The sequence below is a fragment of the Aricia agestis genome, chromosome 5 (assembly GCF_905147365.1).
Source record: "Aricia agestis chromosome 5, ilAriAges1.1, whole genome shotgun sequence".
Taxonomy (NCBI): Eukaryota; Metazoa; Arthropoda; class Insecta; order Lepidoptera; family Lycaenidae; genus Aricia; species Aricia agestis.
The window spans coordinates 19,373,532-19,385,959 of record NC_056410.1 but is presented as its reverse complement, the minus strand read 5'-3'; the positions used below and the strand labels follow the sequence as shown (position 1 = coordinate 19,385,959).

The 12,428-nt window shown below is 37.0% G+C and overlaps 1 protein-coding gene across 2 annotated transcripts; it reads left to right on the top strand.

Annotated features, from left to right (window-relative positions):
- The first annotated feature begins 4,913 nt into the window (after positions 1 to 4,913).
- On the top strand, positions 4,914 to 12,235 carry LOC121727195 (phosphoserine aminotransferase-like). Of its 2 annotated transcripts, XM_042114890.1 has the most exons (8): positions 4,914 to 4,973; positions 5,802 to 5,932; positions 6,863 to 6,978; positions 7,918 to 8,079; positions 9,050 to 9,144; positions 11,015 to 11,184; positions 11,541 to 11,804; positions 12,063 to 12,235. In XM_042114890.1, the coding sequence occupies exons 1-8, from the start codon at positions 4,923 to 4,925 to the stop codon at positions 12,163 to 12,165; spliced, it is 1,092 nt and encodes a 363-aa protein (XP_041970824.1). In that variant the 5' UTR covers positions 4,914 to 4,922; the 3' UTR covers positions 12,166 to 12,235. The 2 variants fall into 2 exon arrangements, with proteins under 2 accessions (XP_041970824.1, XP_041970825.1); XM_042114891.1 differs by lacking the exon at positions 4,914 to 4,973 and having other exon boundaries at positions 5,913 to 5,966.
- The last annotated feature ends 193 nt before the right edge of the window (positions 12,236 to 12,428 follow it).

Below are 12,428 nucleotides of genomic sequence, written 5' to 3'. Positions count from 1 at the left end.
AGACCTACGACATTTTTCAAAGAGTTATCGTTGTTTTAAATAATATTTTCTATCGATTGCCGATTGGCCTAGGTATCGACTGACCTGTACACCAAAAAATGACATTTCATGTACTTCCAAGTTTAGGTATGTTTGGCTTCATACAAAAAGATTCGATGTCTTTGGCACTTTGTTTATTACTTTGTAATAATCTACACTGCCTACGCACATGCAATAAAAGCCCAGGTATTGTATTTTTTTTAATTATATGTAATTTATTTCAGGTTGGTACGCAAGCACCGTACGTATACAGAAGGTGATAATTGTTATTGACGCTAATCATCAACATTAAAAATGAAACGCCATTATCTCAGTGGCGCACAAAAACGCAAACAGGCAGAACTGAAGAAGAAAAAAACAGATGCACTTCCAAAATTGACATCGTTTTTTTCGAGCAATCTGTTAGAATCTGACAAAGATAATTATGTATGTCAAGAATCCCAATCTTTATCATCTGTTACAACAAAAATTGATAAAAACAGTTCTACAGGCACCTCTGATGATCATTTTGATGACGATGAAATAAATGGCGAAATTAAAACACCTATTTCTGTTCCCGATAAATCTGAATCTGTTATTGTTGCGATTTCTGTAGTTTCAGAAATTGAACTCGTCAATTCTAATAAAAAGACAGATGCTGGGCTGTGGACGGAATTCTCTGAGGAAGATATTTGCTATTGGATTGACCACGGTCCAGAAAATTGTCAGCACCATCAGGGCCCATTTCATGAATCGCGCCGTACATATGCTTGTGGTAAAAGTGTCCGTTTTTGCACACCACGACTATTTTTCGGTAAAAAAGCCAACGGTGAAACATATAAACGGGAATGGTTACTGTATTCAAAAACAAAAGGATCTTTGTATTGCTTTGTTTGCAAATTGTTTGGTAACAAATTTATCACCATAGCGCCGAGCCAATTTGCAGCTGACGGATTTAGTGATTGGCGAAACGTAATTGCAATTGACCACCATGAAAATAGTTCAGCTCATAAGGACTTTATGCTAACTTATTTGAGTCGAAGACAAGGTCTAGGGATCACCAGAAATCTAGAGACGCAAGTGAAAGAAGAAAGAAAATATTGGCAAAATGTATTGCAACGAGTTATTGCAGTTATACAAACGCTTGCAGAACGTGGTTTGGCCTTTAGGGGACATGATGAGTCTTTTGGATCTATACATAATGGGAATTTTCTGGGTTTACTTGAACTTGTGGCTCAATTTGATCCATTTTTAGCAAGCCATATTACAAGATATGGAAATAAAGGGAAAGGCAACCCATCATATCTATCGAAAACAGTATGCGACGAGCTTATCGATTTAATGAGTGGTAAAGTTCACAAAGTAATTGTAGAAGAAATACAATCAGCTGGGTACTTCAGCCTCTCAGTGGACTCCACGCCTGACCTATCACATACGGACCAACTAAGTATTATTTTGAGATACGTATCGCCGTCTGATGGTATGCCCGTGGAACGATTTCTTACGTTTTTAAATTTAAAAAGTCATACGGGAGAAGAGATGGCAAATATAGTACTCAGTTATCTAGAGGGTTGCAAAATAGATATTGCAAAGTGTAGAGGACAATCATATGACAATGCTGCTAATATGTCAGGACGATACAAAGGGATGCAGCAAAAAATTTTAGAGCATAATAAATATGCTATATTTATACCATGCGCTGCACATACTCTAAATTTGATTGGTCGCAGTGCTGTTGATTGTTGTACGATCGCAGTGAATTTTTTTTCAATTGTGCAGTTGTTATACTCTTTTTTTTCGGCTTCTACTCACCGGTGGGCAGTTTTAAAAAAAATAATAGGCAACGATAGCGTTCTGAAGTCGCTATCGGACACTCGTTGGGAAGCGCACGCTGTAGCTACGAGTGCAATATTACAATCCTATTCGAAAATTTTGGATGCTTTACTTGAAATTGCTGAGGACACAAACCAAAAAGGGGAGACCAGGCTTGAATCACAAAATATTTCAAACAAAATGCAAGAGTTTGAGTTTATATTTATGCTCACTTTGTGGAATGATATTCTACAAGTTTTTCATCGCACCAGTAAGGGGCTTCAAGAAGAAGGATTAGACCTTAAAACGTGTGCCAATTTGTATCATTCTTTATCGGGCCATCTCGTTGAAATGAGGAATCAATTTGAAAAATTTGAAGGCGAGGCAAGAAAAATGTTTCCTAATGGCGAATATAAGGAAACTCGAAGACGAACTAGGAAGAAACAAGTCAATGATGGAAATGCAGAAGATCTTGATTTGAATCCTAGAGACAAATTCCGCATTGAGACTTTCAATGTAATAATTGACACACTTAATGCTCAAATGCAAAGAAGAGGTGATGTATACCACGAAGTTTCACAAAAGTTTTCATTTCTTGCGGATCTAAATAAGCCATGTTCAGAATATGAAAAAGATATCCAAATGCTCTTACAAGCTTACCCAGAAGACTTCAATGAAAATTTCCTCGGCGAATTTAATCATTTTCGTAAATATGTTCGAATAAAATATGAATCTTCAGAAACAAAGGTCACCCATTCCAATCTATATGAAATGATTATTAAAGATAAAGTAAAGTGCGTTTTCCCAAATATAGAAGTGGCATTTAGAATCTTTCACAGCTTAATGATCACTAACTGCTCTGCTGAACGATCTTTCTCACAACTGAAAAGATTAAAAAATCCGCAAAGAACAAAAATCCGTCAGGACAAACTTAATTCTTTAGCATTAATGTGTATTGAGGCAGACATACTTCGTCAGATAAATTTCGACGATGTAATCTCGGAGTTTGCTCTGAATAAGGCAAGGAAAAAAATGTTTTAAGTTTTAAATTATACATACTACACATATTTTTAAGTTTTAAATTATACCTATTATACACTTTTTAATTTTGATGGACTTTCATTTTATACTTTATACCCACCAAATTTAAGCAATAGAGGGCCTACACAGGCTCTGTGCTTAGGGCCTCGGAAACGGTTAATCCGCCACTGGTGAACTCAGAAAAGAAACCAACCATTTTTTTACCGTATTGAGCGCCATCTTTTGTTGAAAAGTATATAATTCTGAATTATAGTACAACGGTATCTCAGTAGATGTCTCTTGATCCCTGAATTTAATATTTTATGGATCGCTAGGCAAGGTTCACGAATCACGGCACAATCCTGCACGTTTCCTGCACGTTTTTAGGGTTTCGTAGTCAACAAGGAACCCTTATAGTTTCGGTCTGTCCGTCCGTCTGTCCGTCTGTCCGTCTGTCTGTCCGCGGTTTTGCTCAGAGACTATAGGACCTACAAAGCTGTAATTTGGCATGAATGCACATATTAATGATGCCGACAAAATGGTACATGAAATCTTAAAAAATATTTTTTTATGGCATCTTCCCTACACTACACATCAAGCGGGGATGATTTTTTTTTCGCGTCCACCCCATCGTGTGGGGTGTGGTTTTAAAAAAATACTGAATTTAAAAGGAAAACTATCACGGCTAAGAAGACTTCATAAGTTATTGAGTAATAGTCGATCAACTAAAAAAAATGTATTCGGCGAAGTATAAAGGAACTTTTCGTTCAAATTCCTTTGAAAGTAACTGAGATGATGTAGTTAGGTAGTGTAAAACACGTTATAACTGTACATTCATTGACCATACAAATTTTTTTAAAAACTAGTGGTACTACGGAACCCTATATTGCGCGTGACCCGACACGCACTTGGCCGTTTTTTTGTACGTCTTAACGAATAATAATTAATAGTGGTGCATACTACGAATAATAAAAACTAGGTGCATACAATGTAGGCATACTGTATACATTGTATGCACCTAGTTTCTACCAAAATAAGTGATAATATTAATACTTTACGGCCTTGTAGAAAGTTCACTGTGAAAGTAGCAGCGCTGAAAGACCAAAAATGTTTTGCCCATACAAAAGTGAAAAAAAAATCGTCTTTCAGAGCTGCCACTTTCATAGTGAACTCTCTACAAGGAACACGTACACGCCCTAAAGTATTATCACTTATTTTTGTTACACCCTGTATAGAACCACTCACACGTCGATTGTACTGCACGATTTGTTGCAGGTTGCAGTACAATCGGCTTATAAATGGAGTTCAATGGACGTGTATAAGCAGTGACGGATTAATCCTTAATCAAATTAAGCAATTGCTTATGGCATCACGTCTGAGGGGGCACCAAAAGAAGCACAAAAAATCCGTAATAGGGCATCATTATCTCACTCTCACATCTCCAAAAACCAAACCAAAAAAGTTTCTAGGAGAAAACTAATGTTTTAGACGGTAAAGGTTTAAAGACCGATTCCAGTTGTCACTAATTGTCATACGGATAGCGTGGATAGCTTAGGGCATCAAGTAGTCACTGAGTAACTTTAACTATAATATACAATGAAAAATGTCAAATATCTGGTTAAAGTCAATAATGGACGCCATATTTGACGATAACCTTGAGTTCGACAAGGCTTTAAATGTATGTGGCGAAAAAATTAACTAACGCTGTCATCATACAAAAACGCAATTTTTGACAGTTCTCCTTTACCAGCAGCGCACCCCGCCCATGTTCATTTAAAGCCTTGTCGGACGCTGTCGTCTGTCAAATTCTGTGGTCAAAGTTAAGGTTAAAGTTAAAGTTAGCTTAAGCTATAACCATAACTTTGACCATAACTTTAACTTTAACCACGCCTCTGGTTACTACCCACCCTAATTAATTAGATATTGTTTGTACGTCTACAATCTTTGTAAGCGCCCATTACCTTTAAACAACACAGTAATTATCGTTCAATGTTTTTTTTTTAATTTATACATATTTTAACATTTTTAAGTTTAAAACGTAAAGAAAAGATCCGTCGTAAACGTCCATTAAAATGCCTAATCTCCATAATTTTGGCGCAGGACCGGCGAAACTTCCCGAAGAGGTACGATTACTAGACAACATTATCTAACATTGTACTGTACAACCACGATCTTAATGTTGTTCGGCAATTATTATTATAATTTATATTTTATGTAAAAAAGTTCGGTGAGAGCCATTAGCAACATGGTTGTACTGTTATGGTATACTTCAGCAACACGGTATTTTACAATCAAAGTTAGTAATTTTAGTAGAAATCATCACTGATAATATTCACAATAATTCACAGCACAACTTGAATGTGGTTGCTAGTATAGTGCGTCAAGAAAGTGAAGAAATTAAAAAGTCAATTGCAAAGAAACATCCCTTTCAAATCAATCTAAGAAAAAAGAGATGACACTACGATGTTGCCACTTTTTAAATTTCTTCACTTTCTTGACGCACTATACCTACCAAAGTACCTACTGGTTAACTTTTTTTTTCAATTTATTGGCAATGCCGTCCAGTCCATTAAAGAAGAACATAATAAATTAGCCCCATGAACACTCGCAGCATCAGAAGAGCTGCAGGTGCGTTGCCGGCCTTTTAAGAGGGAATCGGGTAATAGGGGAGGGTAGGGATGGGACGGGAAGGGAATAGGGGAGGGTAGGGAAGGGAAAAAGGTAGGGGATTGGGCTTCCGGTAAACTAACTCACTCGGCGAAACACAGCGCAAGCGCTGTTTCACGCCGGTTTTCTGTGAGAACGTGGTATTTCTCCGGTCGAGCCGGCCCATTCGTGCCGAAGCATGGCTCTCCCACGTATATACTTAAGTTATAATAATATTTATTTTATAATACATAATAATAATAATATTTTGCTGATGTTTTTTACACACTTAAGATATTTTTCAGGTTTATGACGTATTGGCGAAGGAGTTGAGGGACTTTGAGAGCTCAGGGTTGAGTTTGCTGGAGACAAGTCACCGCTCTGCCGTGTTCGAGAAATTCAATACCCAAGTTCAGGATACTGTACGAGAGCTGCTGTATGTATCTTTGTAGCATCCATTACTTGTACTGGTAATACCACAGATTACTAGAGTGGGTTGTATTGCACCAGAGGCGTGGTTATAGTTACAGTTATGGTCAAAGTTATGGTTATAGTTAAGGCTAATTTAACTTTAACCCATAAAGATAATATACCAGGTGTATTAACTTTATGCTTTAACCTTACCTTTGACTACAGAATTTGACAGATGTCTCTTGTGGTTATTTTTTTATTAAAGCCACAGTTCATTTGATTGAGACACTGACCTCCATTATACAACTTGTATAATGGAGGTCAGTAGATTGAGAGAATAAATAATAGAATTATCCGTAAAAATCGACAGGAAAAATATTTTTTATAACAACACTTTGAGCCATAGTCAATTTTCAAGAAAAAATTTCGATATAAGTTTATTAAGTACGAGCGGTTATGGTTATCGTTAAATATGGCGTCCTTAACCAAAGATTTGACATTTTGGATTGTAGTTATAGCACAGAATATAATATATTAGTAGGTTATAGTTAAAGTAAGTTGGTGCAACCCACCCTAGAGTGGGTTGCACCGGAGGCTTGGTCAATCACAGTAGTGACAGTTACAGTTATGGTCAAAGTTATGGTTATAGTTAAGGGTGGATTGCACCAACCATTTTAACTATAACTTTAACTTAAACCATAACAAAATGTCAAATTAATTGTCAAATCCCTAATAAAAGCCCATAACGGACGCCATATTTGACTACGCCTCTGGTGCAGGAATATTAGTAGGTACTACATACAGTTAGTGATACTAATATAGATATTAAATCAATTTTGATAAAAATAATGAAGAATACTTCTTCTTAGTTCTGGAAAAGGACTGTATAGTGTATACTTTTATATTGACACAGAAAGGTTTTAAATGTCCAGGGAAATTAAATTGAATCTTTCAGGGAAGTCCCGTCAAACTACAAGATACTGTTCCTACAAGGCGGAGGGCAGGGCCTCTTCGCGGGGGTTCCCCTCAATCTCATGTCACGAACCGGCACAGCTGACTATGTTGTTACAGGTAACAAGTTGTAACAAAACAAAGTGACCATATTTTAGGGTATGTACTATGTATGTGTCTCTTATGTAGAGTTCACTGTAAAAGTAGCATCGCTGAAAAAGCATTTTTTTATGATCTGTATGGGCAAGCGCCCCAGCGCGAGCGCGAGCGTCATGAATTTTCCCATATAAAAAAGGTATTCTCTCAGCACTGCTTCTTTCATAGCGGACTCTATGTAGTCGATACGTGGGAGAGCCATGCTTCGGCACGAATGGGCTGGCTCGATCGGAGAAATACCACGTTCTCACAGAAAACCGGCGTGAAACAGCGCTGTGTTTCGCCGCGTGAGTGAGTTTACCGGATCCCCAATACCCTACCCTATTCCCTTCCCTACCCTCCCCTATTCCCTTCCCATCCCTACCCTCCCCTAATACCCTATTTCCTCTTAAAAGGCCGGCAACGCACCTGCAGCTCTTCTGATGCTGCGAGTGTCCATGGGCGACGGAAGTTGCTTTCCATCAGGTGACCCGTTTGCTCGTTTGCCCCCTTATTTTATAAAAAAAAAGGGACCCATATTTACACAGTACACACCCTAAAGTAATGCGACTTTTTTTTGTTACACTCTATAATATACAGTACTATAAATAGGCCACTGATAACTTTAGATCGTTGGATACAACTGGAGGGGCAGTCGACGTGTACAATATCTACTAGATCTACAAAATATAAAATGTTTACATTCAGATGAAAATGAATCGAAACAATGTATCTTATTATGGACAATGGCTCTGTTCGTCTATTACCCCTTCATGTTGAGACCGTTTTTTTTTAATTTGGCACTTTGAATCCCGGGTAAGGACATAAGACACTTTTCATACCGGAAAAATGTACGGTTTCCGTGTGGTAAAAGAATTTCGGCGCAAAGAAGTTGCCTGCGTCATCTAATACTTATTGTTTCAGGTATTTGGTCCAAAGTAGCAGCTAAGGAGGCAAGTAAATATGGTAAAGTGAACTATGTTTTGCCTGAGCAAGAAGTCTATGTGGGTATACCCGATGAGGCCACTTGGAAGTTAGATCCCAACGCGTCCTATGTGCATATCTGTGCCAACGATACTATACACGGTAGGTATATCCATACTTTTTTTTTGTATTTTTAATATTATAAATGGGAATGCGTGTCTGTCTGTCTGTCTGTTACCTCTTCACGCCGAAACCGCTGAACCGATTTTGCTGAAACTTGGTACGGAGATACATTGAGTTCTGGGAAAGGACATAGGCCACTTTTTATCCCGGAGATAGCACGGTTCTCGCGGGATGAACGAATTTTGGCGTAACGAAGTTGCGGGCGTCATCTATGTACTGTTTAAGAAGGTGACAGACATGCGAGTAAGTACGCGGACTTATGGCTCGACGATCTTAAGAGGATTCCACACCGCCATTTTTCCATACAAAAGCTGTCCCCTGTTTCCTCCCTGGATAATGCCGGTAGAGTTACGATTTTTTTCCTGAATATCTATGGCCACTATTAGCATGTCCCTATGTTTTCTTTTTTTTTCATAATTTTACTATTAAAAAAGATAAGAACGTCCAAAAACCCAAAAAAATGCCAAGATTTTCCTCTGTGTTCAAACACCCAGAAAAGAAAACTGGCTAAAATATACAAAAAAAAAACACAGGAACACAGCTCAAGCCATGCTTTAATTCTTAACGAAAAAAGTACTTAAATCGGTTAAGTTTTGGAGAAGGAATCAGCGGACAACGAATCGAAGATTTTCTGTTCTTTTATTAGAACTTTTGTCGTGTTGTCTCTATCGCGCTCTGCGATGGGAGACTTGAGATTGGCGAGACAGCAATATATTTTCAAATACCTATTTTCAATTGCTCTCGCCCCTGGTGTATCCTCTTAATCGCCTGTGTGTCAGCAAAGAGCCGCGAGCCTGGGGACATGGTAATCCAGTGTAAGCGATTCTCGTGTGTCACCAACGTGACGTCGAGCCGAGTAATTTCGCGAACTTAAAACCCGCGTGCTTTGAGTTCGTACGTCTATGATCTATCAGGCCTTTAATAAATTATTTCCTAATCGTTGTTTCAGGCATTGAATTCAACTTTATACCGGATACAAAAGGAGTCCATCTAGTAGCGGACATGTCTTCGAACATTATGACCAGAAAATTTGATGTTAGTAATGTAAGTACTGATTTATATTACAGTTTTTATGTATAAACTTGCAGCCAGCCAAATAGTAATATTTTTTATACTTCTAACTTTAAAGACAATTATTTTGGTCCCGGGTATTACTAAAACCGCTCTTAAGGCGAGGATAAACCCCAATTTGTTATTCCGTGACTCCCGGTTTACCTAGTTCCTATATAATAACGAAGTATTAAAAAAATATGAGATACTAGATGTCCCGCGCGGCTTCGCCCGCGTAAATTAGGAATTTTATGGAAACCGTACATTTTCCCATAAAAATAGCTCTTATGTCCCTACTCCCTTCACTTGGTCTACTCTATATCTGTGCCAAATATTGCCATAAAAAATGCTCCAGTAGTTCGTAATTTCTAATATTTCCCACGTTTTCCCCACATTTTCCTGAGTTTCTTTGGTCGCATTGGTCTTAGCGTGATAATATATAGCTTATAGTCTTACTCGATAAATTAGCTATCTAACACTGAAATAAGTTTCTAAATCGGACCAGTAGTTCCTGATATAAGTGCGTTCAAGCAAACATACTCTTCAGGTTTATAATATTAAGTATAGATTTTTTTCAATTATCGCTTGACAAACTCGAGTCTCGATCTAAAAAAAGACTATGAAAAGTAACAATGACAGGGTCATTATAGGCTTATAAGTCATAAACATGGGACGATTTATGGTATAATAATATGGTAGTGATGATGATGATGATGATGATGAATGTAATTTGCATAGTAGCATATGCTTTCCGTTCTTAAAACAACGCCGAAACTCCCAAACTTGTATCTATAAAGAATCAGGAGTTCTCTCAGCACCTTCCGAACCACGGTATACCAGGTATACCTCGGTGCAAAATCTTACTTGTTGGTAGCATATGCTTAGAATACTTCTCACGAAACCGAAGTCACCACATGTATCCATATAAATTTTGAGGAGTTCCCTCGATTACTAATCCTTCATCAGATCACCACTTTTGTGAATATAATACCAAATTGGGATGATACCCTATATACCAAAAGAAAAATTTTGAAAATCGGTTTACAAACGGCGGAGTAATCGTTGAACATAAGAAAACGAACATAACACCTCCCCCATTTTGAAAGTCGGTTAAAATTGTAGCCTATGTGTTATTCAGATGTATGAGCTATATTATTGTAAAGTTTCATTAAAATCCGTTCAGTAGTTTTTGCGTGAAAGAGTAACAAACATCCATACATCCACACATCCACACATCCATACATCCATACATCCAAACAAACTTTCGCCTTTATAATATTAGTAGGATAAAGCACAACATTTAAAATACCTTAAACCATAAACATTTAAATAAACGTAATACTTTGGCTGTAATTAATTTACAAACTTACCTCCGATAAAAATCTATTTCATCGAAATATAAGTATTAACTAGGATAATTATACATTTTATTTGAATAAATTGTTAGTAAATTTATATTAAAACCTCCCCGAACAATTCTGTTTCTGAATGTTTATTTCCAAAGATATTAAAAAAAAAACATGAAAAATAGAGAAGATCCGCCCGAGTAACTACAGTTTTATGCTAAGCTAAAATGAATCTTATTGCGATGCGTATGCGCTTGGTCTTTGGTTGTGTGCAAGGTTATCGTTTTGGATTGAGATTAATCCCCGCCTTAACGCTAAGATCGTGCTTAGGATTATTCTTGTGATGTTGTTTTAAATATTATACCTGGTACTCAATTTTGTGATGCTATTCCTTGAGTGTGGTCAAACCCTAACTAACAAGTTTAGCTTACCATATTAGAGTGTAAGTAGCTAAGATTGGTATTGAGTAGAAGCATGAGAGTTGAGAGCGGTTAATTAATAGTGCCTTATTCCTCCAGTTTGGAGTAATCTATGCCTGTGCTCAGAAGAACATGGGTACTGCAGGAGTAACCCTGGTCATAGTAAGAGAAGATCTACTTGGTCATGCGCTACCGATCTGTCCTTCCGTATTTGATTGGACTTTGATGGCTAAAAACAACTCCATACTGAACACGCCGCCTGTGAATGCGTAAGTTTCGGCTTTATACTGTTAAAGTTTACTTTCAAAATCACGAGAAATAAATGAACAGATTAATAAATACATGAATCTACTCCTTCCTATAAAGTTCTTGTCTTTTTCGCGAAGGAAAAAGAGAAAGCATGATTTTCGTATAGGATTGAATCATACTTACAGACCCCTTACTATAAACATTTTTTACATACTTAATTAAGTATTTGTCATAAGATGAATTTCCGAATGTGCCAGACAAAGAAAGACAAAAGCTAGAAGACTGCAGAGACCTTGGATTATTCTATTCTTATCATCTAGAACGTGGTCAAACTAAGCTTTGTGGCTAGTAAGATTTGTTTTTTTTTTAATTTTAGCATTCAAATAATGGGTCGTATCCTCCAACTTTATGTTCAGCAAGGAGGTCTAACCAAAATGGCGGAACTGATGACTAAAAAGTCCTCCATGGTGTACTCAGTGATAGACCAATCCAATGACTTTTACTTTTCGACTACTGCTAGAAAAGATAGAAGTGTAGTGAACATCCCATTTCGAATTGGCACACCAGTTTCTGAAGAACTGGAGAAGAAATTTCTCCAGGGCGCTGAAGCTTTGGGAATGGTGCAGCTTAATGGACATAAGTAAGTTTACCCGAATGCGTTAAAAATAAGGTTTTGTCTTTATGTCTGTATGTAGGTATGTTGTTTTGTCAGTTGCACGACTTCCAAAGTAGAATAAGTGATAATAGTCTACTTGTTGTGTCAAGTGCAAGTCCCATTTTTATCCGAAAAGTTAAGAGTCTGCACACTATCTTCTTTCTCAAAGAACCCCCTTACTCTATAGCCAAAAAGCAGTAACCCAATTTTCATAAAAAAGATTATCCGATTGATATTTTTCAGACTGGTCGGTGGAATTCGTGTGTCGCTGTATAACTCTGTGACAATGCAAGATGTGGAAGTGCTTGTTATTTATATGAAAGAATTCTACGAGAAACACAGATAAGAATTTTGTGTGTATTTGTGTGCAAAAATTTAGATAAAATATAAGAATAAAGAAAGAAAAGTGTGCAAATTGGAAGATAACAATAAAGTTATTAATAAATATTGCCATGTTTGTTGTTTTCTATCAAATATCGATAAGGGACATTCTGTGACGTTAAACTTGTATCATACTTTACGCAGAGCATGAACATAATAACAATATTTTGATTAAAGGCTGTTATAATATTAAGTAGTACATCACGGTGAAATATTATTTAATTTATA

Excerpts from the sequence above, each read along its gene's own strand:
- LOC121727195 (XM_042114890.1), top strand. The coding sequence starts at position 4,923 with ATGCCTAATCTCCATAATTTTGGCGCAGGACCGGCGAAACTTCCCGAA. Across the intron at positions 6,979-7,917 it reads AGCTGACTATGTTGTTACAG|GTATTTGGTCCAAAGTAGCA; the intron begins GTAACAAGTTGT and ends TTATTGTTTCAG. Across the intron at positions 9,145-11,014 it reads GAAAATTTGATGTTAGTAAT|TTTGGAGTAATCTATGCCTG; the intron begins GTAAGTACTGAT and ends TTATTCCTCCAG.